This window comes from Montipora foliosa, chromosome 11 (genome assembly GCF_036669935.1).
Source record: "Montipora foliosa isolate CH-2021 chromosome 11, ASM3666993v2, whole genome shotgun sequence".
Lineage (NCBI taxonomy): Eukaryota > Metazoa > Cnidaria > Anthozoa > Scleractinia > Acroporidae > Montipora > Montipora foliosa.
The window spans coordinates 51,797,929-51,818,841 of NC_090879.1; the positions used below are offsets into that span (position 1 = coordinate 51,797,929).

General features: G+C 42.0%; 2 protein-coding genes across 5 annotated transcripts; one reads left to right on the forward strand and one right to left on the reverse strand.

Moving 5' to 3' along the window:
• On the reverse strand, positions 1-3,616 carry LOC137974755 (phosphotriesterase-related protein-like). 4 transcript variants are annotated; one of them, XM_068821724.1, is made up of 3 exons: positions 3,509-3,616; positions 2,212-2,686; positions 1-796 (listed from the first exon to the last, which is right to left on the reverse strand). In XM_068821724.1, the coding sequence occupies exons 2-3, from the start codon at positions 2,653-2,655 to the stop codon at positions 188-190; spliced, it is 1,053 nt and encodes a 350-aa protein (XP_068677825.1). In that variant the 5' UTR covers positions 2,656-2,686; positions 3,509-3,616; the 3' UTR covers positions 1-187. The 4 variants fall into 4 exon arrangements, with proteins under 4 accessions (XP_068677825.1, XP_068677827.1, XP_068677828.1 ...); XM_068821726.1 differs by having other exon boundaries at positions 2,212-2,385; positions 3,509-3,604; XM_068821727.1 differs by having other exon boundaries at positions 2,212-2,388; positions 3,509-3,586.
• Positions 3,617-3,628: 12 nt separating this feature from the next.
• Positions 3,629-17,021, forward strand: LOC137974756 (zinc finger SWIM domain-containing protein 7-like). The gene is made up of 6 exons (XM_068821729.1): positions 3,629-3,796; positions 3,978-3,999; positions 8,664-8,766; positions 13,287-13,365; positions 14,689-14,714; positions 16,809-17,021. Exons 1-6 carry the CDS (start codon positions 3,721-3,723, stop codon positions 16,956-16,958), a joined length of 456 nt encoding a protein of 151 aa, XP_068677830.1. The 5' UTR covers positions 3,629-3,720; the 3' UTR covers positions 16,959-17,021.
• The last annotated feature ends 3,892 nt before the right edge of the window (positions 17,022-20,913 follow it).

Genomic DNA, 20,913 nt, shown 5'->3' on the forward strand with positions numbered 1-20,913 from the left:
TGATGTTTATTATTATTACTATTTTTATTATTATTACAACCCCTCATTTTGGTCCTCGCTTACATCTCCTATTGTTTTCTTCTCAGGAATGTAATGACCGGGAGTGCCTTGTTAAACGGAGCGTCGCAATAATAAAGGATTTACAGTGTCACACTTTGATGAACCAGATTCTTACTATTGACAGTTTTTATTTAAAAGTTAACCAAGCTTGTGGATTTGAAATCTGAATCTTGTCAATCACATCCTGAGAAATCCCTCTCAAAAGCATTTTTGGAATCACGTTTACTTGAATGTGAGCGTATCCGTGGCCACCATACTTGACAAGCCGATGACGAGTGTGAATATCATGGGCAATTACAATCTTATCTGCATATCCTTCTGATGCCAGGAATTTAATATTCTGGATTCTTTGTGCATCACTCATAAAATCAACAGATGGATTGGACTGGTAGTACGATACCTCAATGCCAAAGAGATCATATTCCAGATAAATTCCCTCCGACGCTAATTCCAATAGCTTTGATTGGTCAAACACAGTACGGTCAAGATGGGACATGACTGTTTTATTAATATCTGCGCCAGCCTCTTGCAAAATTCGGACAATTTCTATAGGTGACTCCTCATTCCGTCCAGGGTGGATGATTAATGGCGCTCTAGTTTCTGACTGTGCCACAGCAGCAGCTAGCAAAGACTTTCTCTCAACTGGTGTCAGTGGCCATGAACAGCCAATCTCTCCTATTACACCACACTTGATTGATGTACCATTAACACCCTCTGTGAGCTCCTTGACCATTGTCTGAAAAAAAAAATGAACTTCATAAAAAATAAAGATTAGATTCTTTAACTGTGTGGACAGAACAAGGTCACAAAAAACTCAGTGGAAAACCAAGATTTTGGAAGGGTGTTCAAAAAGTCACTTTTTTACCGTGACACGAATTTCCTGAACATGAGTAGGAAATAAACTGACCTGATTAGAGGGTTTTCTCTTTCAGAAAAGTCTATCACGAATAGGCCTCTGCGTTGCAAAATTCAAGAAAACCCCAACGATGCACATTTTTTCAATACCTCTATTAAAGCCGTTTACTGAAAAACTAAAAGAGCAAAGTCTGATAGTGGCACTCCAGTCAGGAATCACAGAATTTTTCTTGTATGAGAATCTCATAGGTTCCATTCAATGCCCACGCCTGGTGCTCCAACAGGGACACTGGTCTGAAAAAACCTTTACGGTGCCTTGTGAAAACTTTGGTCACCATATCTGTGAAAGGGCATCGGCACAAGAGGTAGTTCTCAGACATTGAATTGGGCACAGGCACTTGATCTGAACAAGTTTTCACCTATTCCCTAGTGTTTTTTTTGTCCAAGTGTGGAATACAAATGGCTTTACAAGGAAAAATTCTGGTAAACCAAACTTCAGGAAGCACTCTAGGCAAACAGAACTTTTCTCATAATAATAACTATTAGTATATACTAAAACAGTGGATCGTGTTCAACGCACACGTTAATTGGCTACTCAAACTCTGGATATCCTTTGCTATTCACCTCTGAGCAATTCGCGTGGAATTTGCACCTGAAAATGTTGAAATCTTTGCAGGAATAAACGAGCTAAAAATAATCATCTTTTTGTGCTATGTTATCTCACTGTTTTAGTTTATACTAAAAATATATAAAAATATACTATTTACTATTTTTTTTTATAAAAATATACTTTTTACCAGCTGGGTAAATATCCACCACTAGCCACCTCCACTATGGTGAATAGTTGCTAATTATTATCATTATTATCCATCTGTATTAATAATTATTGTGCAAAAAACGCAAGAAACAAGTACAATTATTCCACAATATTTGTACAGTAGAGAACCCGTTTAACTAGTTGAGGTGCTGACCTTTGTCCCACACTTATCACATACAAATCTGTCACACATTCTTAGTTGTTTACAATTTACTTGCTAAAAATATAGAGAAAAAAAGTTGGATAATATATGGCGTATTAGATGTTTTGGTGTGTAATATCGCTAAGTATTTCCACTCATCATTTGTATTGTGACTTTTCCTAGCAGGCTTGTAAAAACATGCAGCAATACTACACACCAAAACATCTAATAAGATATAATTATTGTAAAAAGGAATTTTGGGAGCCCTTGCCTGAGCTCCAACCCTGAACAGTGCCTTATAATTGTTATGACTTTTTTTCTATAAGCCTCCTTTTACCTGACTAAGTTCTTCTATGGATGAAGTCTTCACTCCAGGTGGAAGAGTGTCATCCAAATAGTAACCTGTACCCGCAATGATATTCAAACCAGTTGCTGAGGCAGCTCTTACTAGGAACTCCACATCCCTTGAAATCCCCATGGTGGTGACCTCAACTATGCTTTGCCCTCCCTCCTGCTTAAAAGCATTCAATTCTTTCACCATATCATCAAATGATTCATCACCCATTGCAAGGTTAAATAAGTGACTGTAGGGATTCTGGCGGATCCATCCCAAGTTAGCCAAGGTAAAATCAGAGTTAGTCATTCTTTCGGCATCTGACTTTCTCCAGGGTGATTTAAGGCAACATTTGTAATCCATTTTAATGTGCTCATGAGTAAGAGTGCGACCCAATGTGGAGGGATCAATGGGACCAAGAACAGTCTGAATTTGACCTGATGTCATGTTTGTTAGATTACTGCTTTACACGTCAAAACTGCAAAAATGGAAATAACTTCTAACATGACACCACATAGAGATCACGATACCAGTATAACCATTTTGTCAATCTGACACCACAACAAAAGGATCCTTTGTTTGGGTATTCAGTGTAAATTTGGTTCCAATTGATCGCAAGTGTCATTTTCAAAATCAACTCCCACTTTTTTATATCAGAGCCATTTAGAAATCGGTCAGTGTAAAACGCAGACTGCAGACCAGGGGTAAAATGCAGACTGAGGTTATAACGTAACTGTTGAAAAGCCCAAACCCCTTAGAAATGCTAACCTTAGGCCTAAATTTAGGCCTAAAACAATACTTAGGCTTAACTGTTAGCATTTCTAATGAGTTTGGGCTTTTTCAACAGTTAAATTATAACCTCAGTCTGCATTTTACCCCCGGTCTGCAGTCTGCAGTCTGCATTTTACACTGACCGTTTAGAAATCCCACAATTTAATTGCTCAAATGCAGGATGTTAGTCAGTCAGCTAGAAACTTCCCTAAATGTAGGACTTCCGCCTCAAGAAGCTCATTATCATTAATCAGAAATTGTAACCAATTAACTTCATCCATTCATTAAAAGAAAAGTTTTGAAAATGCGCCACACAACGGCTTTCTTTGTATTTCATTTCCCTGCAATTTGATTGTTTACTTTAACTGATCGGTTGTTTTGTTTTAGCGTTCCTTTTTCATACCCTTCGGCTGACCAAAAAATTTGGCGCGTTCGGATTTTCGTCATCCTGAGTAGGGGTAGGGCGGAATGGAATGATCCCAATCACCACATACAATGGACTGGCGATACCGTTATACAAAAGACTTACTAAACGAAGTCCCAAACGCTCATGCACTGACGTGTCTTAACTTCCTTCATCAAACAACAACTTTCCCTTGAGCTTATTTCGTGACTTTTACATGAGTGCTACACTACCTCATTGTCCCCTGTTCGTGAGATCCTGGGTCGGCATTCAACATGGCTGACAAGGGCGCTAAATACGACTTTAAAGTTTATAGTATTTAACTTGTGAAATATTGTATGGCTCTTTCAATTCGACATGTCGCTGATCAGCTTTTTGTGGAAGTTCGTTTAGTAAAGGAGCAGCATGGCCAATGTGAGTTTTCTTTTAATAGTTTTTTTTACTTAAATAAATAATACAAAAAAAATCAATAAATAGTAAGCTTAAGCTTTGCTTTCGTCAATTAAAAAATAAGTAAAAATAGAAATAATAAACGCCCATACAAAGTGTTGGAGCTGATCCTATTTACAATTTCATTATTCTCTCTTTATTTCAGTAACAGATGAATTGCTTTCTGCGTAAGTATATTGGTATATTGGTATACGACTATATAGCGATATTTCTTGTTTACAAACATTGACGTCACATTTCTTTTGATATTCAAATTTGCCAACCAAGGAACAAAAGAAGTCATTGTTTCAACAGCCAATTGGGTTCTGGTTGGCATATTAATAACAATAGGTGACTGTAATAAACCAGGGTGAAGCGAATAATGTAGCTATATGTTTTTAATGACCACGAAAAAGAATGAAAATGAAATCCTGCATTACACAACATAGATATCCAATTACTGGCAACGTGACTCCGCACGTGACTAGATTATAACATTCCTCCCCCTTAAGACCTTTGCTATTCTAAAAAAGAAACACTGTATAGAAGCATAATAAAATCAATCTAGTGTCTTTCACACAATGTCTGTCACGCAATGATTCTTACAGATCGCTAATCAATATTCAAAAGCAATGTCACATAAGTTTTACAGTCCATAATCTTTGAAACGTTCGGGTGAACGTCGGTCACGAACCGGGCATAATGGTTTAGCCTCTTGTGCAGCAGTTGAACTCACGACTGGCTTGGGTGGGCCACTCAGTTGGGTTGCGTCTGTTGTGCAATCTGTCCCCGGCACCACTCCTGGTACCACAATTCAAGGATTAGACTTTGTTGGGTCTGTGCTGTGGCTCCTCTGCATGTGGTCCTGATGTCGTCGAACAACTCGACCATCCGGTAATTCGACTAGGGCTGAGACTGGGCCCGTCGTCTGCACCACAGTACCTTTTTGACAGGACTTGGGGGAACTGAAGTCCTTTATGAACACAAGATCATTGCCTTCAAAGTCCCTATGTTTGGCGTGGTGGTCGTGGGTCTGTTTTTGATGTTCTTGCTTCTGTCTCACCAGCCTTGCAGTGTTGGGTACTAGGAGGTCAAGCTTAGTTCTCAGCTTCCTCTTCATCAGCAGCTCTGCTGGTGTAACCCCTGTTGTTGTGTGTGATGTTGTTCTGTACTTGAGTAGAAAACGTGACAACTTGTCTTGTATGGTTCCCTCTTCCATCTTCTCTATCCCTTCTTTGAAAGCTCTAACTGCTGGCTCCGCCTGTCCATTCGAAGCTGGATGGTATGGCGAGACTTTGGTGTGTTTGACACCATTCTTTGAGAGAAAATTCTCGAATTCAGCACTTGTGAAATTGGGACCATTGTCGCTGACGATGGTTTCCGGGAGACCATGGGTCGCGAAGATTTCTCTCAACTTTGCTATGGTAGCGGCTGATGTTGTACTGTGCATTAGGTGGACATCCATCCACTTGGAATGTGCATCGATCACCACTAAATACATGTGACCCTTAAGTGGCCCTGCATAATCAATGTGTACCCTTGCCCAGGGTTGACCGGGCCACTCCCATGGATGAAGTGGCGCTTCTGCTGGGGCCTTCTGGTTTAGTTGGCATTGCTGACACCTTTTTACTGCTTCCTCTAACTCACGATCCATGTTTGGCCACCACACATAGCCACGTGCAAGGGCTTTCATCCTTGATATGCCCGGATGGGCTTCGTGAAGCTCGGCTATGACTTTTGCTCGTCCTTGAGGTGGTACTATAACCCTGTTTCCCCATAGAACGCATCCACTTTCTATGGTTAATTCTGCTTTCCGGCTGAAATATGGGTGTAACTGCACATCCTGGCAGTGGTGTGGCCATCCATTAAGTGTAAACTGGTGCACTTTTGAGAGCACGGGATCGCGCCTTGTCCATTCTTGGATATGGCGTGAGCTGATTGGAGTGTGGTCCAGATGTTCTAAGAGCAAAACTGTCTCTCCAGGTACAGGAACAGACTCTGGCATCTTGGACAAGGGGAGTCGACTCAATGCATCCGCGTTGCCATTTGTGGTCCCTGCTTTATATGCAATCTTGTACTCATATGCTGCCAAGGTAAGGGCCCACCGCTGAACTCTTGGAGAGGCTTGTTGGGGTACTCCCTTCTTGTCGTTAAAGAGCCCCTCCAGTGGCTTGTGATCAGTCTGTATGGTGAACTTGTGACCGCACAAGAACTGATTAAACTTTTTCACTCCAAAGATAATAGCCAATGCCTCTTTTTCAATAATGGAATAACCACGCTCAGCTGTGTTCAGTGATCTTGAGACATAACCGATCAGGTGCTCTGTTCCATCTGCCATCTGGTGGGAGAGTACCGCTCCTATTCCATAATCTGAGGCATCACTCGCCAAGATTAGTTCTAGATCTGGCTGGAAATGTACTAGGAGGTTTGCAGACTGGAGTAGTTTCTTGGATTTGTCAAAAGCCACCTGCTGCTCAGTCTTCCAACACCACTTTGTACCTTGTCTAAGAAGCTTGTGGAGTGATTCTAGAACTGTAGCGATGTCTGGTAGGAAACGGTGATAATAATTTAGCATTCCCAGAAATGCACGCAGCTGTGTAACATTCTCAGGCACTGGGGCATTCTGTATGGCTTCCACCTTAGCTTCTACTGGCTTGATACCCTGACCATTGATCTCATAACCGCAATAGGTGACTTCCGACACCATGAAGAAACACTTTTCTTTTCGCAACCGCAGCCTAGCTTCTGACAGCTTCTTGAGTACTGCTTCTAGATTGGCGATGTGATTGTTGTCGTCCTTCCCACTGATGAGAATGTCGTCCATACGCACAATGACCTGAGGAATTCCTTGCAAGAGGTTTTCCATCGTCCTCTGAAAAATACCAGGTGCAGAGGACACTCCAAAGGGTAGTCTATTGTACTGGAATAGACCTTTATGGGTGTTTATGGAGGTGAACTTCCGAGACTCCTCATCTAGAGTCATCTGCTGGTATGCTTGCGACATGTCCAGCTTGGTAAATTTCTCACCACCTCCCAGGGTAGGCAAGAGATCCTCTGTTTTCGGTATTGGATAATTATCCAGTTTGGACACCTGATTTACTGTTAGTTTATAGTCTCCACAGATCCTTACCGATCCGTTGGGTTTGGCCACGGGCACAATGGGTGCTGCCCATTCTGAAAATTCCATCGGAGATATAATTCCTTCACGCTCCAATCTTTCGAGTTCAAGTTCGACATTGGTTCTCAATGCGTAAGGTACTGCTCTGGCTTTGATGTATTTGGGTTAGGGGGTTTTGATCCACGTAGATCTTCGCCTTTACACCTTTTAGCGTGCCCAATCCTTCAGCAAATACATCTTGGTATTTTGAAAGCGCTTCATGAAGTGCTGATCGGTGGTTAGCACTGGCTATCTGGAAGATTGTTTCCCAATCCAAGAGAACTTCTTCAAGCCAATCTCGACCAAGTAAGTTCGGTCCGCCACCTTCCACAATGAGAGCGTTTAATTTCATTTGCTGGCTTCCATATTTCACTGGAACCATAACTGCTCCTAGTACTGGAATCTTTTCTCCTGTGTACGTGCTTAAAACCGCTTTTGTTGTCTGGAGTGGACCTAATACGTCACGCAATCTTCCGTATGTTGCTTCATTCAATATCGTCTTCGAAGCACCCGTGTCGATTTCCATCGTGTTTTTCCGTCCACAAAGTTCCAGATCCACTTTGAACGATTTTTTTCGATCACCGGACAGATGATACATGGCATAGACGTCGTCTTGATCGGCGCTTTCTTCTACAAAATGCGTTCTTTGTTTGCCATCCGGCCGGCGCCCACTCTTGCCTTGCTTTGGAGGTTTCTTCTTTCCTCGACATACTTTAGCCATGTGGCCTTTCTTTTGACATTTGTAACACACTTCGTTCTTGAATTTACAGCTCGAGGGATCGCGGTTTCCCCTGCAGCGATAGCACTCTTGTTTTCGCTGAAAACGTGGAGGTTTAATTTCTTCTTCGACCTTGTTGACATTGGTGTCACTGCTGGGTGTCTTCCCGCCAATATCGATAAGATTCTTTGAAGCCATCTCGGTTGCTGTAGCGATTTCTACCGCCTTTTCGAATGTGAGCTCCCGTTCGGCCAACAGTCTTCGTTGAATGCGATCATCGCTGATTCCACAAACGAGCCGATCTCGCAGCATGTCCTCGAGTGTTGTTCCGAACTGGCAACGCTCTGAAACCCTTTTGAGTCCTGCGACGAACTCTGCAACATTTTCCCCTTCGAGACGATTCCTGCTATGGAATTTGAACCGCTCGACGATAACACTTGGCTTCGGCGAAAAATGGCTTTCCAGCTTCTCTAAGATTTCTTTTAAATCTGCATCGCCTGGTTTCTTGGGTTGTAACAAATCGCGAATTAATCTGCACGTTTTGCTTCCACAAACGCTCAACAGGATGGCTCGTTGCTTCTTCTCGTCTTTAATTTCATTCGCGGCGAAGTACTGCTCGAGTCTTTCCGCGTATTGAGTCCACGATTCCTCTGACTCCTTAAATTCCCCCACGTTCCCGTAGGTTGCCATTTTTATCCTCGTCGCCAATGCAATAAACTAGGGTGAAGCGAATAATGTAGCTATATGTTTTTAATGATCACGAAAAAGAATGAAAATGAAATCCTGCATTACACAACATAGATATCCAATTACTGGCAACGTGACTCCGCACGTGACTAGATTATAACAGTGACGTCACGAGAAACATCGCTATACGTTTTTTATTTCAAGCCCCGATACAAGAAGAGAAAGGCCCTTTCAGTTATTTTCAGGTATTATTTGTATATAGCTAGTATGCTCATATTTTATCCCATTAGATTACACTTTGTTTTCCATCAGCCATTGCTGCATGCTTTGGATCTGGTTGATCAAAAGAAGGTCACCAAATTGACATCAACTAGTGGGAGGGTGCTGTATCAGGTTAGTGGTGATTTTTACCAGTAAGTTCAGTTGTCAGTTGCTTTGCATGAACTAAATGTAACTTTCTAGAGTTTGAATCTCAATTTAATGAACCTTTACAGAACAATGCACTGAGTCAGAATAACAAATGAAAATTCTTTAGCTCATTTACCGTAAACTGCATGGAAAAGGACCTTGATACAAAGAGACTCTTAAAATAACAAACCAAATTCCTCAATGCCTTCCAGACTCTTGGGTTAATTAAGGTTCCATTGCATTGAGATGATATTGGTGATTGTAATGAGTTGTGTATTTTCATGCAAAGCAAACACTTTTTCATTCGAAACAGTTTTTGCACAACTAGTAGTCGTATAGTAGTATTAGTATTAGTGGAAGTGGCAGTGGTAGTAGTAGTAGTAGGAATGGCAGTGTCAGTGGTATTAGTGGAAGTGTTAGTGATTAAGTGGCAGTGGCAATGGGGGTGGGTGGTTGGGGTGGTGGCAGTGGTGGTAGCAGTAGTAGTGGCAGTTGCAGTGGCAGTGGTAGTAGTAGTAGTAGGAATGGCGGTTGCAGTAGTAGTAAGAATGGCAGTGGCAGTGTCAGTGGTATTAGTGGAAGTGTTAGTGATTAAGTGGCAGTGGCAATGGGGGTGGGTGGTTGGGGTGGTGGCAGTGGCAGTAGCAGTAGTAGTGGCAGTGGTAGTAGTAGTAGTCTGAATGGCGGTTGCAGTAGTAGTAAGAATGGCAGTGGCAGTGTCAGTGGTATTAGTGGAAGTGTTAGTGATTAAGTGGCAGTGGCAATGGGGGTGGGTGGTTGGGGTGGTGGCAGTGGCAGTAGCAGTAGTAGTGGCAGTGGTAGTAGTAGTAGTCTGAATGGCGGTTGCAGTAGTAGTAAGAATGGCAGTGGCAGTGTCAGTGGTATTAGTGGAAGTGTTAGTGATTAAGTGGCAGTGGCAATGGGGGTGGTGGTTGGGGTGGTAGCAGTGGTGGTAGCAGTAGTAGTAGTAGTAGCATTGGCAGTTGCAGTAGCATTGGCAGTGGCAGTGGCAGTGGCAGTGGCAGTGGCGGCAGTAGTAGTAGTAGTAGTAGTAGTAGTAGTAGTAGTAGTAGTAGTAGTAGTAGTAGTAGCAATAGTAGTTGCAGTAGTAATTTGTAAGTTCCCTTACAAAGATGAAACAGGCGAAACTGCCAATTTACAAAGGGGAAAATGACATGAAAGACTCACTAGTTTAAGAATGCAATTCGTGTTTACGCAGCTGAATTAATATGTGGTACGGGAGTTTCGGGCTTTCGGACTTTGAAACTAATCTGCATTTATTTTTTTCTCAATGAGTGAGCGGGCGGAATTCAACAAACCCCGCAATCTGATTGGTTCCCGTAGCGGGTGGAATTTTCTCATACCGCCCGCTCACGGTGGGTGGAATCCTAGTCTTGGTTGCGTGAGCTTGTGTGATGACCTTAAATTCCAATTAGACAAGAGGTTTGGAAATAGAATTCAAATAAAAATAATTCTCTTTGAAATGTTCAGGTTGTTAGTCACTTTAATACTACATTTGCTATTAAGCGCGGTGCGAGTCAACAATTGAAACAGTGATTTCAGAGAAGAAAGGGAGAGAGAGAGGAAAAAAATAAACAAGTTATTTGCCAGCTAAGGGTCAGTTCGTAAAAAGCTTAAGCGGACGGACCTCCCAGCTGGCAAATAACATACAGTCAACTCTCTCATAGCGACCACTTCTCGTAAGCGACCACCTCCCGTAAGCGACCACTTCGTAAACAACCGTTTTGTCTCTCAGTTAAATACTGTTCCTAGCTGAGAGAATTGGAGATGACACATTTAAAGGAACAAGTGGTTGGCTAGACAAGTGGAAAAAGAGACAAAACATCGGCCAAATGAACATTGCTGGGGAAGAGGGAGATGTAAGCCAAGAGACGATAGACAGCTGGAATGAAGGATTGAAAGAGCTAACTAGGGGCTACTCACCGAGGGATATATGGAATGAGGACGAAACTGGCTGTTTCTGGAAGGCGATGCCTCAGAAATCGCTCTCTCAAAAGGGGAAACGCTGTAGGGGCGGCAAAAATGCGAAGCAACGAATAACTGCTGCATCCTTTGTGAATGCAGCGGGCGACAAAGAGGCCCTTATTGTGATAGGAAGTAGCAGACGACCGCGCTGCTTCGCACGTTTGGCAAATCCATCATACCCCTGCAGTGCCCAGTACTTCAGCAAGGAGAAGTCGTGGATGAGAACCGAGATAATGGTTACTATCCTTACCAGATTGAACAACCGTCTGAAAAGAGAGGAAAGGCATATTATCCTTTTCTTAGACAATGCACCATGCCATCCACCCTCGCTGACAGACATGTTCTCCAACATTAAAGTGGCCTTTCTACCGAAGAACACCACATCGCGCACGCAGCCCCTGGATGCAGGTATAATCAAGATGTGGAAGATCTACTAGAAAAGGAAGTTGCTGCGGCATATCGTTAGTCAAGTTGACGGAGAACACTCTGCCAGCGAGATAGTAAAGTCTGTGAACCTCCTAATGGCCGTGCGGTGGATGGTAAATGCGTGGGACGAAGTCAAGTGCGAGGTAATCAGTAAGTGTTTCAGACATGTTGGAATGTACCCCTAAGCCATGGATTTGGATGAAGATGACGATGACCCGTTTGCTGGTGAGGAGTTACCAGACCTTGAAGCCCTGGTGCAGAAGATGTCTAAGAAAGGTATTGACGCTGCACCCTATGCTGCCTTTGACGATGATGCGGAGGCCTATTACTCCTTAGATCCCGCCGACCCTGACTGGAGGGAGACCCTACGAGAGGAGGTTATCGCTACTCACTAAAACAGCAATAAGACGGAAATAACAACTGATTCCGACAGTGATGGTAGCAGTGACGATGCTCCCTTACCAATCCCAGCGGTGCAAACAGTTAAAGGAGCACTTGATCTCGTGCTTCAGATCGCTGAGTTTGCAGATTATCAGAGTTGCGAGGAGTTGTCCACTGCAGTCACGAAAGTGTCTGATATTCTTGTTGACATGAGGCTGAAGTCACAGAAGCAATCGAGCATTCTAGATTTCGTAGATAAGCGGTCGAATGCGACCGAGTAATGTAAATACATTATTAAGATTTCAAATATATGCACCCCATGTTTGACGTTGTTTTCCTAGGTTTTGTTCGGTTTAAATTTCAGGTGATTTTCATTAACATGAGACACATTGACAAGTACTGTACACTCCACTCGACTTTTCCCGAAACTTGTTGCATGTGAAAAAAATCAAATAAATTAGTTTCTATGTGCCTAATTTTAGCTGATTAGGTAATATGTTTAGGTAATTAATTGATCAATCCAGTGTTAGACTTATTTTGTTGATCTTTCCCGTAAGCGACCACTTTGTCGTGCACCAAGGGTGGTCGCTTACGAGAGAGTTGACTGTATTTACACGCTGAACTTTTAAACACAGACATTTAGATATGAAATCTGATAGCATTTTTCGTAGATTCCTCAGTACTTTTATTTGGGTCTTATTTTCTTTTTGGTCATTAAAAAGGCCAGGGCGAAACGACTTTTAGGCACAAGCAAAATGTCTGTACAGTCGGTATAGAGGTTTTAATTTTGGGTATGGTTGATTCACTACCTATACAAACGCGCAGAGAAGACTGAGTACTTCCAATGAACGTGGGACTATGGTAGGAATTACCTTTTTGCATCTTAAGAATGATAGTAAATGCCATTCCACTATCTACTACTACACTTTATACCTATTTCTCTAAGGTTTGGATCAAGACTCTGATAGCACGATTCAAAAGATGAGATCAAACCATTTAACAAGTGTGCCAAAGCTATAACTATTATCTTATCAGTAAGCAAGCGGTGTTGTTACTTGTTTTTCCTATGCATTTCAAAATAAAAAAAAACCTTGTTTATAAACGAGCGTAGCCTAGCGTCAAACAAAAACATTGGCGATGAAGAACTGCCCGGCGGTTTTATTAACCGCATAAAAGTGGACGGGTGTCACTGTTATAATAATTGCTGCGGAGCGAGCGAATCGAGCGAGCAGCAACATAATCAGGGGTACCCAATGATAATCTTCGGTGAAATATGTGTTCGGTAGAGACAAGCTGTTCTAAGAGTTTAGGTTATACGTTGCCAGACAGCTACAGATGTTTTTACTAAAACATCACCTAAAAGCTTCGCGACCAGGGAAAGGTAGTCCCTTACTGTTTCGGAAAGGATATTTTTGCAACTTTTGGCACTTAAAAAGGTCACCTAGCAGTTTCGGATGAGCACATGCTTTGTCGGGAAGTTCTTAGAAGGTAACGTTCAGCTAGCAATTTCTGAAATGAAGATATCATTCTTTAAAATTCTCGGACACTTCAATTTTCAGCTAAGATATCCGAACAGATCATCACTTTTCACCAGAAAGCATAGCGTTTAACCAGAATGCACTGCGCCACATGTTCAACATCATTGTTTGTTTTTTTGTCTTTTTCGATCACGTTATAATGGCTTAAAAAGGCTATTTACGACTTTATTTTAGGTTGAGGGCAGCTCCAATCGGGTCTACAACTGTCTTATAACAGGAGAGTTCTGCACATGTCCATCTTACACATACACAGGTAAGCTTTGGTACACATACAGTGGTCTATATGTCACGTGAGCTATGGCCAGAATTGTGACTGACTATCAGCAAGATTGATCGACAGACTGCTAGCTGACCGACTCGGAGCTGCGCGCTTTTCTAGTCTTTTGTCACGCATACGAGGGAAACGGCCGAGAGAGACTTGAGAATGCGTCATGTACAATTTTGAGTTTCATTTTTATCGGTAGTTTTAGTAATTTTAATCATAACTGAATAATGACTAGTAGTAGCTATCGCAAAGTGCCAACGAGACAGTCATTTTTCGAACCCAATAGTAGCTATATTTTTTTTTATTTCAAAGTACTGCAACTCCACTTACCTAAGTTAAGGATGGTGCCTACTATTGTTGTTGCGCATAAGTTCTGTGCATCTCGAAATACTCGAGTTTCCTATGGTTGGTGCTTACTAATAGAGGGATATTTTGCGCGGTTTAAGACTATGCGGAGAAAGCTGAACTTAGCAAGTGATCTTGGTATTCAAAAAGAAAATTGGGGGTTATCATGCATGTTTCAGAGATAATTAGGCTTCAATTTGGAAAAGAAAAAACGCCATACATTGATTGCTTTGTATTTTAGAGATTTTTTTTCTTTTAGTATTTCAATAACACTTGTTAAGATCTGCTTTTCCCGCATATCGAGTAAACCGCGCAAAAATACCTTTGAATTAGCAGGCACCGTCCTTTAAGTTGCTTTTTTTCTTCAAATTTTGAAAGTGTTTTTGCTTAACACCTGACTGGCAAAATTTTGAGCTTTAACTTTTATCCAAAGGTCGTTTACTTTAAGTGCAAGTTTTGGATTTCACCGTCCGCCATTACTCACGTTCAAAACTGACCGATTGGACAGCAGAGGGTTGAATCCAGGGAAAAGTGACGTCAAAGGCTCACTGGCTTAAAATTTCAGCGCGTGAGTGAAGCTTATTATAAGTGCAAGACGCGAGTTTAAAAGTCTGAAAGCCCAAAACTCCCGTGCTGCAGCATATTAATTCTGCGGCGTACACACGCATTGCATGCTTAAACTAGTGGGCCTATGACGTCATTTTCTCCTCGATCCAGTTCTCTCATGCAAGATCTCAAAGTTAATAATGGTGGACCATTAAATATGAAATTTCCAGTTAAAATAAACAGGTGTCTTTTTGAAATCAAGGCTTAGAACTTTGCAATTTTTTGGTCACAGTTAACGATGGAAACGTAAGTAAATTTGGATCTCAAACTGCAATGTAAATGTCAACGTGTTTTGCAATAATAATTACTTTTCCAGATTAGAGAAATAATCTGTTGGCAATTTTAAAAATCTTTTTTCAGTGTTAGTGAAGACAGAATCTCTAATGGTGAGTAACTGTAAAGACCAATAGTAAATTGGTGTGAAATTGTCTTATATGGTAGAGGTCATGGGTTGGAATCCCGTTGGAACCACCTGAATTTTTCAGGTGTCTATAAGAGACAATTGCTTTAATTGTCCTTCAAAGTGCGAGGATCACTACTACATTTCGTCTATAATCCACACTTCAAATATATACATTTCTTTCATTCATTGAGTCCTTTCACGGGAACAAATGAGCCCAACAAATTAAACCTACTGTCTCCCAACTGTACGGCTTCATAGCTCAGTTGGTGGAGCATTGCATCGGCATCGCAGAGGTCATAGGTTGGAATCCCGTTGGGGCCAACTGAATTTTTCAGGTGTCTATGAGAGACGATTGCTTAAATTGTCCTACTAGAGCGGTTTTGAAATGAGTGTCGTAAAACCAAAACCATAGTAATTACTTTAACCAATCAAAAAGGACGGAGACAATCCAGTAAACCAATCAAAACTCGAAGTAATTACACGTAGCCAACACAAAAGGCGGGAAAATGTGCACGCACGAGCCACAATTGGTTTTGGTTTCACTTCTGATTGGTTGAAAAAGTGGCGCAAAAACTTTGAACCAATCACTGAGTGAAGTAGATGCAAAACCAAAGTAATTCGCTAATTACTTTTGACACTCAATTCAAAACCGCTCTAAGTGCGACGATCACTACTACATTTCGTTTATAATCCACACGTCAAATATATACATATATAATTTTATATATTTCTTTCATTCATAAAAGCCTTTCTTATTAAACTAAAAGAGTCTTGTTGAGCTCAGACCCGGACTTTGATAGGACCTCGGACCTTTGGCTTCAGTTGCTGCCGTCTTTCCTCGAGCAAACGCCGTTGCATTTGCAATCTGGTCCGTGTTTGAACTGCGTCTAAAATGATCACACTCGACTAAAACTTCAAATAATCTTCGCTTGTTGATAGTTTCCTGACGACTCCTGATCGGAGCCTGGTTTTCACTAGCGCGGCAAGCACAAGGTCAGGCACAAGGGCAAACACAAGTACAAGCATAAGAGCGCTTATTTCACCGAGAACACGGCGTTGACGCAAGCATAAGGCTGGTTTACACGTACGACGCAAGCATAAGCGTTAGCGCAAGCATGAGCGACCATGCGCACAAGAAACCAAATTGCAAACCGGAGCGACGCAAGCATAAACGTAAGCACAAGATTTCCCTCACCCAATCCCTTTTTGGTTTCTTTTCTATTGCTCCTTCCCTTCGCCTTCTCCTTCTTCGCAACAGAAGAACAAGCAACAACGTCTCCTCGTCGCTAAGCATCTGCTCGGCATCCGCCATTTTGGATTTAAAATTTTGGCGCCAAAATGTTTGTTCACTGCGCCTGCGTGTGTCACCTTGTGCTTATGCTTATCGTTCGTGTAAAGAACCTTGTGCTATGTGCTATTATTCTTATGCTTGCGTCGTACGAGTAAACCAGCCTATAGGCACAAGCACAAGGATCAAAGTGTTTCCTTTTGCTTTTGCTTGCGCTTATACTTGCGTTCGCTTACCTAAGTCGTGTGAAAACGAAACGCAGCATAAACACAAGGAAATTTGTTGCGTCTGGCCAATTAAAACACTTGGTCCTAGATTCCCTACGTCTGAGTATTTGAACAAAATGACGGTTGCCGTGCCTGATTTTATTTTTTTACGTATTTTTTTACTTACTTATTTTTTACTTTTATTTAAAGAATATTTTTATTCGACATTTGCTCCAAGAGCACAAAGTGCTTATCGAGAGGGTGAGCTTTTGATTTTGATGCCTATGTCGACGTTCGTTTTCCCTAGCACAAGCTGCTTATATGCTTGTGCCTGCATCACTAGTGAAAGCCGGGGTTTAGTGACACATTCCTGCCAAAGTTATGTAGTCGTTTCCAATGGTTACAAAACAATCACTTGAAGTCATAGCCTGCAGGTGCTCCTAATCATGAAGACTACTGATTAAAGATAATTACTTTAATTGTTTTGTTAAAAGGGTTTTAATTACCACTGCTGTTTTCATGTTTTAAAAATTACTGGACAGACAAGCGAGAATGAGAGAAAGTTTTTTTTACCTCTCCATAGTGCAAACACCTCCTTGCTGTTCATTTGGCCGAGGCTCTTGGAGAATGTACCAATAAAGCCATACGTGACGAGGAATTTGCAGCCTTTATTTGTTGCGACAGGGTAGCAGATGCCAAAGGCGACGAAGATCCAACGGCATCGGGCCAGTGAACTTGTAGTAATGTCTAGATCGTAGCTGTATACGAACTTTTAACGTTGCTTTATTTATCCGTATTCTTTAATGATGATTATCAGTTTCCTTTGATTGCTGCGAACGAAGATGATCATGGCAGTCCCGAGCAACTTATGCATGCGAAAGAATCCCGAAAAAACCCCAACCTTGAACGGGACTCGAACCCATGACCTCGCGGTTGCGCTGCATTTGCTCTACCATCTAAGTCATCACGTCATGTGGAAGCTACAATCGTGGTCAAAAGTTGTTGGGAAGGTTGCGCGCATCAGCTCACTTCACACCTAATTCGATTTTTCTAAGTATTGGCTGAAGTATTTGGGAAATACCATGCTCTTGTGGCCCCCCTCCCCCATATTCAATGTTGGAGTTCTTCAGGTAACAAAAGTCACCCTTTTTCTCCCCCTGGAAAATCCAACATTGAAAAGGGGGAGGGGGGTATCTGTAAAATGAAGTTACCTTCCCAACACTTTTGTCCATGATTGTAGTCAGTTGCGAGTTCGTTCTATACCCCTTTTGAGATACATCAGTTAAGATATGCCTTTCATATATTTCACAGTCATTAATTCCTCTAGATTACTTCCCAACCGAATCATTTAAAAAAGACTGAAGTATTCCGAGATAACCGTTCTGAGTTTCAATTTCTAACGTAACCTCCTTCTTCACGTGAATTAAGTCCGACTTAAAATGTTGGAGAATGTTCTAGATTTTTAATCAGTAAAAAATCGTCGTCTGGTCTAAGTTTTTGGTTCAAAGGCAAGCAGGAACAAATTAGATCTATTCGCACTTTGTAGGTATGGAAGCTACTCCGTCGGCTGGTGTATTGTATTTGTTTGAGAAAATCAATTTGCCGATTCTCTAGTTTCCAAACCCACTTCAAGGGCCTTTGCGAGATTTCACGGTTTGTCCCCTACACCCCTCCTCCCCTCCCTTTCTCTCCTCTTCTCTCTACGCAATGGAATTTTTTAGTTCACGGAGGGGCATTTGTCCTAGTCACTCTAACTGAAATTCCCCAACAAATGGGAAACATCCATAACCCAAGTGTGTACGTATATGGGAGAATTCAACAACGCCACTGTATGTATGATGGATGAAGCACCTTCGCTGATCCACAGCATCAGGAACTTCTTAGCATCACCCAAGGACAGTGAATCGGCTCGGCCCACGGCCTTCGGATTAGATCACCGTTGCTCTACCGCCTGAGCTACAAGGACAGACGGGGACAGACCGTGGGAGCCGGTTTGAGGACAAATCGGCTCGGCCCAAGCCAAGTGTTAAGTGTAAAGGAGTGTTGTCCTAAGCAGCGTGTATACGTATATGGATCTATCCGAAGGTCGTGGGTTCGATTCCCACCCTACAGGTCAGAGATTTTTCTCTGTTCTTGGGTGATGCATAAGAAGTTCCTAATGCTGTGGATGAGCGAAGGTTCTTCATCCATCATATGCACAGCGGCGTTAGGCCTCACTTGAATTCTCTCCACATCCGTGACTTACTTTGTTGTGTAGACGTTTTCCTTATTTTTGTTGACAAACATGTCTGCTTATCAGGTGTTGAAATACAGTAGTGATATGAAAAGTATAAAGAAAAACAACAACAAAGAAACCGCAAAACGAAACGGGTAAATCTACAGCATAGGCGTTGACCAGGGGTAGGGCTTTAAGTCTAGTACTCAGTATATACTTAATATGTATTAGACATCCCTCCTCCAGTGCATCAAGCGACTTCACCTGTAGACTGGTCAGTCAACGTCCACCCCGACGACCTGCCGATGATAATAACGATGAATGAATATGTATGACATAAGTTGTCTGACCTGTTGGCATGTTGGTTGGTGTGCGCTGACATCGAGTAATAGATTGTTCGTCCGACTCTCGATCAACAGCAACCTCGTCCCCAGGGTCTCTCTTCTTCCCTTCCTTGGAGCGGGAGAGAGGAAGGGAAGAAGAGAGACCCTGGGGACAAGGTTGAACACCCAGTGCCCAGTGAATAATAGAGAGCTTTAGATTCTAGGACGAGAACGACTACGAGTACGAGATTTCGTCATAGAGCACCAGTGAACTCGTGCAAACCAGCTTCATTTTGGCGGGAAAAACGTGATATCGTCGTCATTTTAGTACGCAGTTTTGCAAAAATGTTGTTGTGTCAAAACAATTCAACAACACGGTAGCACTTTTAGCATTTTTCGATCAGCAAGAAGACTCAGCTACCAGCAATAAGAATAACGGAGCAACCTATGCTGCCAACAAAGAGTAAGATTAATCGACCGGGTTACAAATTTTCTAACTATTTTCGCTAAAAACGGGCAGTTAAATCTTGTACTCGTTCTCGTCCTCGTCCTAGAATCTAAGACCTCGTTTACACGGATCCGGACAAATTTGTGCACGGACAAAAAATTGCACGGTCCACCTTGCGTTCACACGGGGTCGGTGGAACTGGACGAATTTTTGATGAACGGCTAAGTGTGCAAGTTTGGGACCTTAAAAAAGCAGGTCAACGTTTGGACCGGCACGGTTCCACTATGCGTACGGACTCTTGAGGCGCGTTTACACGACAGATAAAAAATGGCACGGGTCGGGTAAATAGTGGAACGGTTCCAATCATTTTTGTAAAGAAACAGTGAACTTTTATCCGTTCCGCTACGGGACCATAGGCGCCTATCGTGTAAATGCGCCTCAAAACGCCCGAACCGTGCAAGGTTTTGCACGGTTAGCGCGGTTTTTTGGTTGCTAGGCAAAAATGTTTCAAGGTCTTAATTTCTTACTTCCATAAAGTAACATTTCCCTGTTTAAAATCAAATTTTACAAAAACCAAAAGCACGATACTTTTTAGTTTGTTTAGGATTCTGTCTTTGTGGAAGCTTCCTGCCGCCTCGGGGGAATTTGTTCTTGTCGTTATCATGGGACTTTCCCAAAAATAGTTTGGTTATGTTTTCGTACTTGCTCCTCACTGTCTCCCAGTCAACTCCTTCGCCTGCTTTTCCGACTTTGTAGTCTAAAACTACATGCAACAACGCATTTATTTTATCTATCCTTTTACATATCCATGTGAACACCACTGCGATCTGTAACAGAATTTGCACTGTTCCATGTAAACAGGCGGTCCAGGGACAAAACTCATCCGAAAGCACTCTCGAAAGTGCTCTCGGACAGAAATGCACGCTTAAGCGCTGTTTATGAATAAATCGATAAACATAGTAAAATGCCCATTTGTGTGTTTTCCAGGAAATGCAGGCGATAAATGTCGCAAGTCTGAACAGTTTTTTCCCATTTAAGTATATTTTGCATTTACCCTAAATTAACACGAAGTGCTCAACACGGTCGGTGTCTGACATTTGCAGACTGCAGACTGGCTACAAATAGCGCTGATAAACAGTATTTAAGTCTAAACACCAATTTCAAATAGCGCTGATAAACAGTATTTAAGTCTAAGAACCCATTTTGAAACGGTTAGCTTTCAATTATTGAACCCCCTATTAAACCCTAACCCTTAAATACTGTTTATCAGCGCTATCTGTAGCCAGTCTGCGGTCTGCAGTCTGCAGTCTGCAGTCTGCAAATGTCAGACACCGCAACACGGTGGGGAGTTTTTGCCGAGATATTTATTACTAGAGAAAGTGTCTGACGAGGCCAGTTAATCATTATTGAAAACTCCTTGAATTCTCAACAATAGTTCTTTACCTTCAGCCCAACTCGAGTTAGATAGGGCCAGTCGTTGTAAATAAGGCAAGACTTTCGAGGCTCTGGATCGACAAAAATCATTTCTGTTCGAATCCTGTGGGAGAGAGAATTTCACACCTCTTATGTGTACGTCACAAGGTGACACCTAACCTTTAGCTTGAAGGAACACTTTCTACTGTCTATGAAAATTTCTATGAATATAATTATTTATTTGCATAATACACTCTTTTTCATATCTATAAGCTCGTATGTTAATGAA

What these genes read in the sequence shown, in the direction of transcription:
- LOC137974756 (XM_068821729.1), top strand. Translation starts at nt 3,721, where the DNA reads ATGGCTCTTTCAATTCGACATGTCGCTGATCAGCTTTTTGTGGAAGTT. An exon ending in ACAGATGAATTGCTTTCTGC is followed by an intron (nt 4,000 to 8,663) that starts GTAAGTATATTG and finishes TTATCCCATTAG; the next exon opens with ATTACACTTTGTTTTCCATC. An exon ending in TGAAGACAGAATCTCTAATG is followed by an intron (nt 14,715 to 16,808) that starts GTGAGTAACTGT and finishes ACCTCTCCATAG; the next exon opens with TGCAAACACCTCCTTGCTGT.
- LOC137974755 (XM_068821724.1), bottom strand. Translation starts at nt 2,655, where the DNA reads ATGACATCAGGTCAAATTCAGACTGTTCTTGGTCCCATTGATCCCTCC. An exon ending in CCATAGAAGAACTTAGTCAG is followed by an intron (nt 797 to 2,211) that starts GTAAAAGGAGGC and finishes TTTTTTTTTCAG; the next exon opens with ACAATGGTCAAGGAGCTCAC.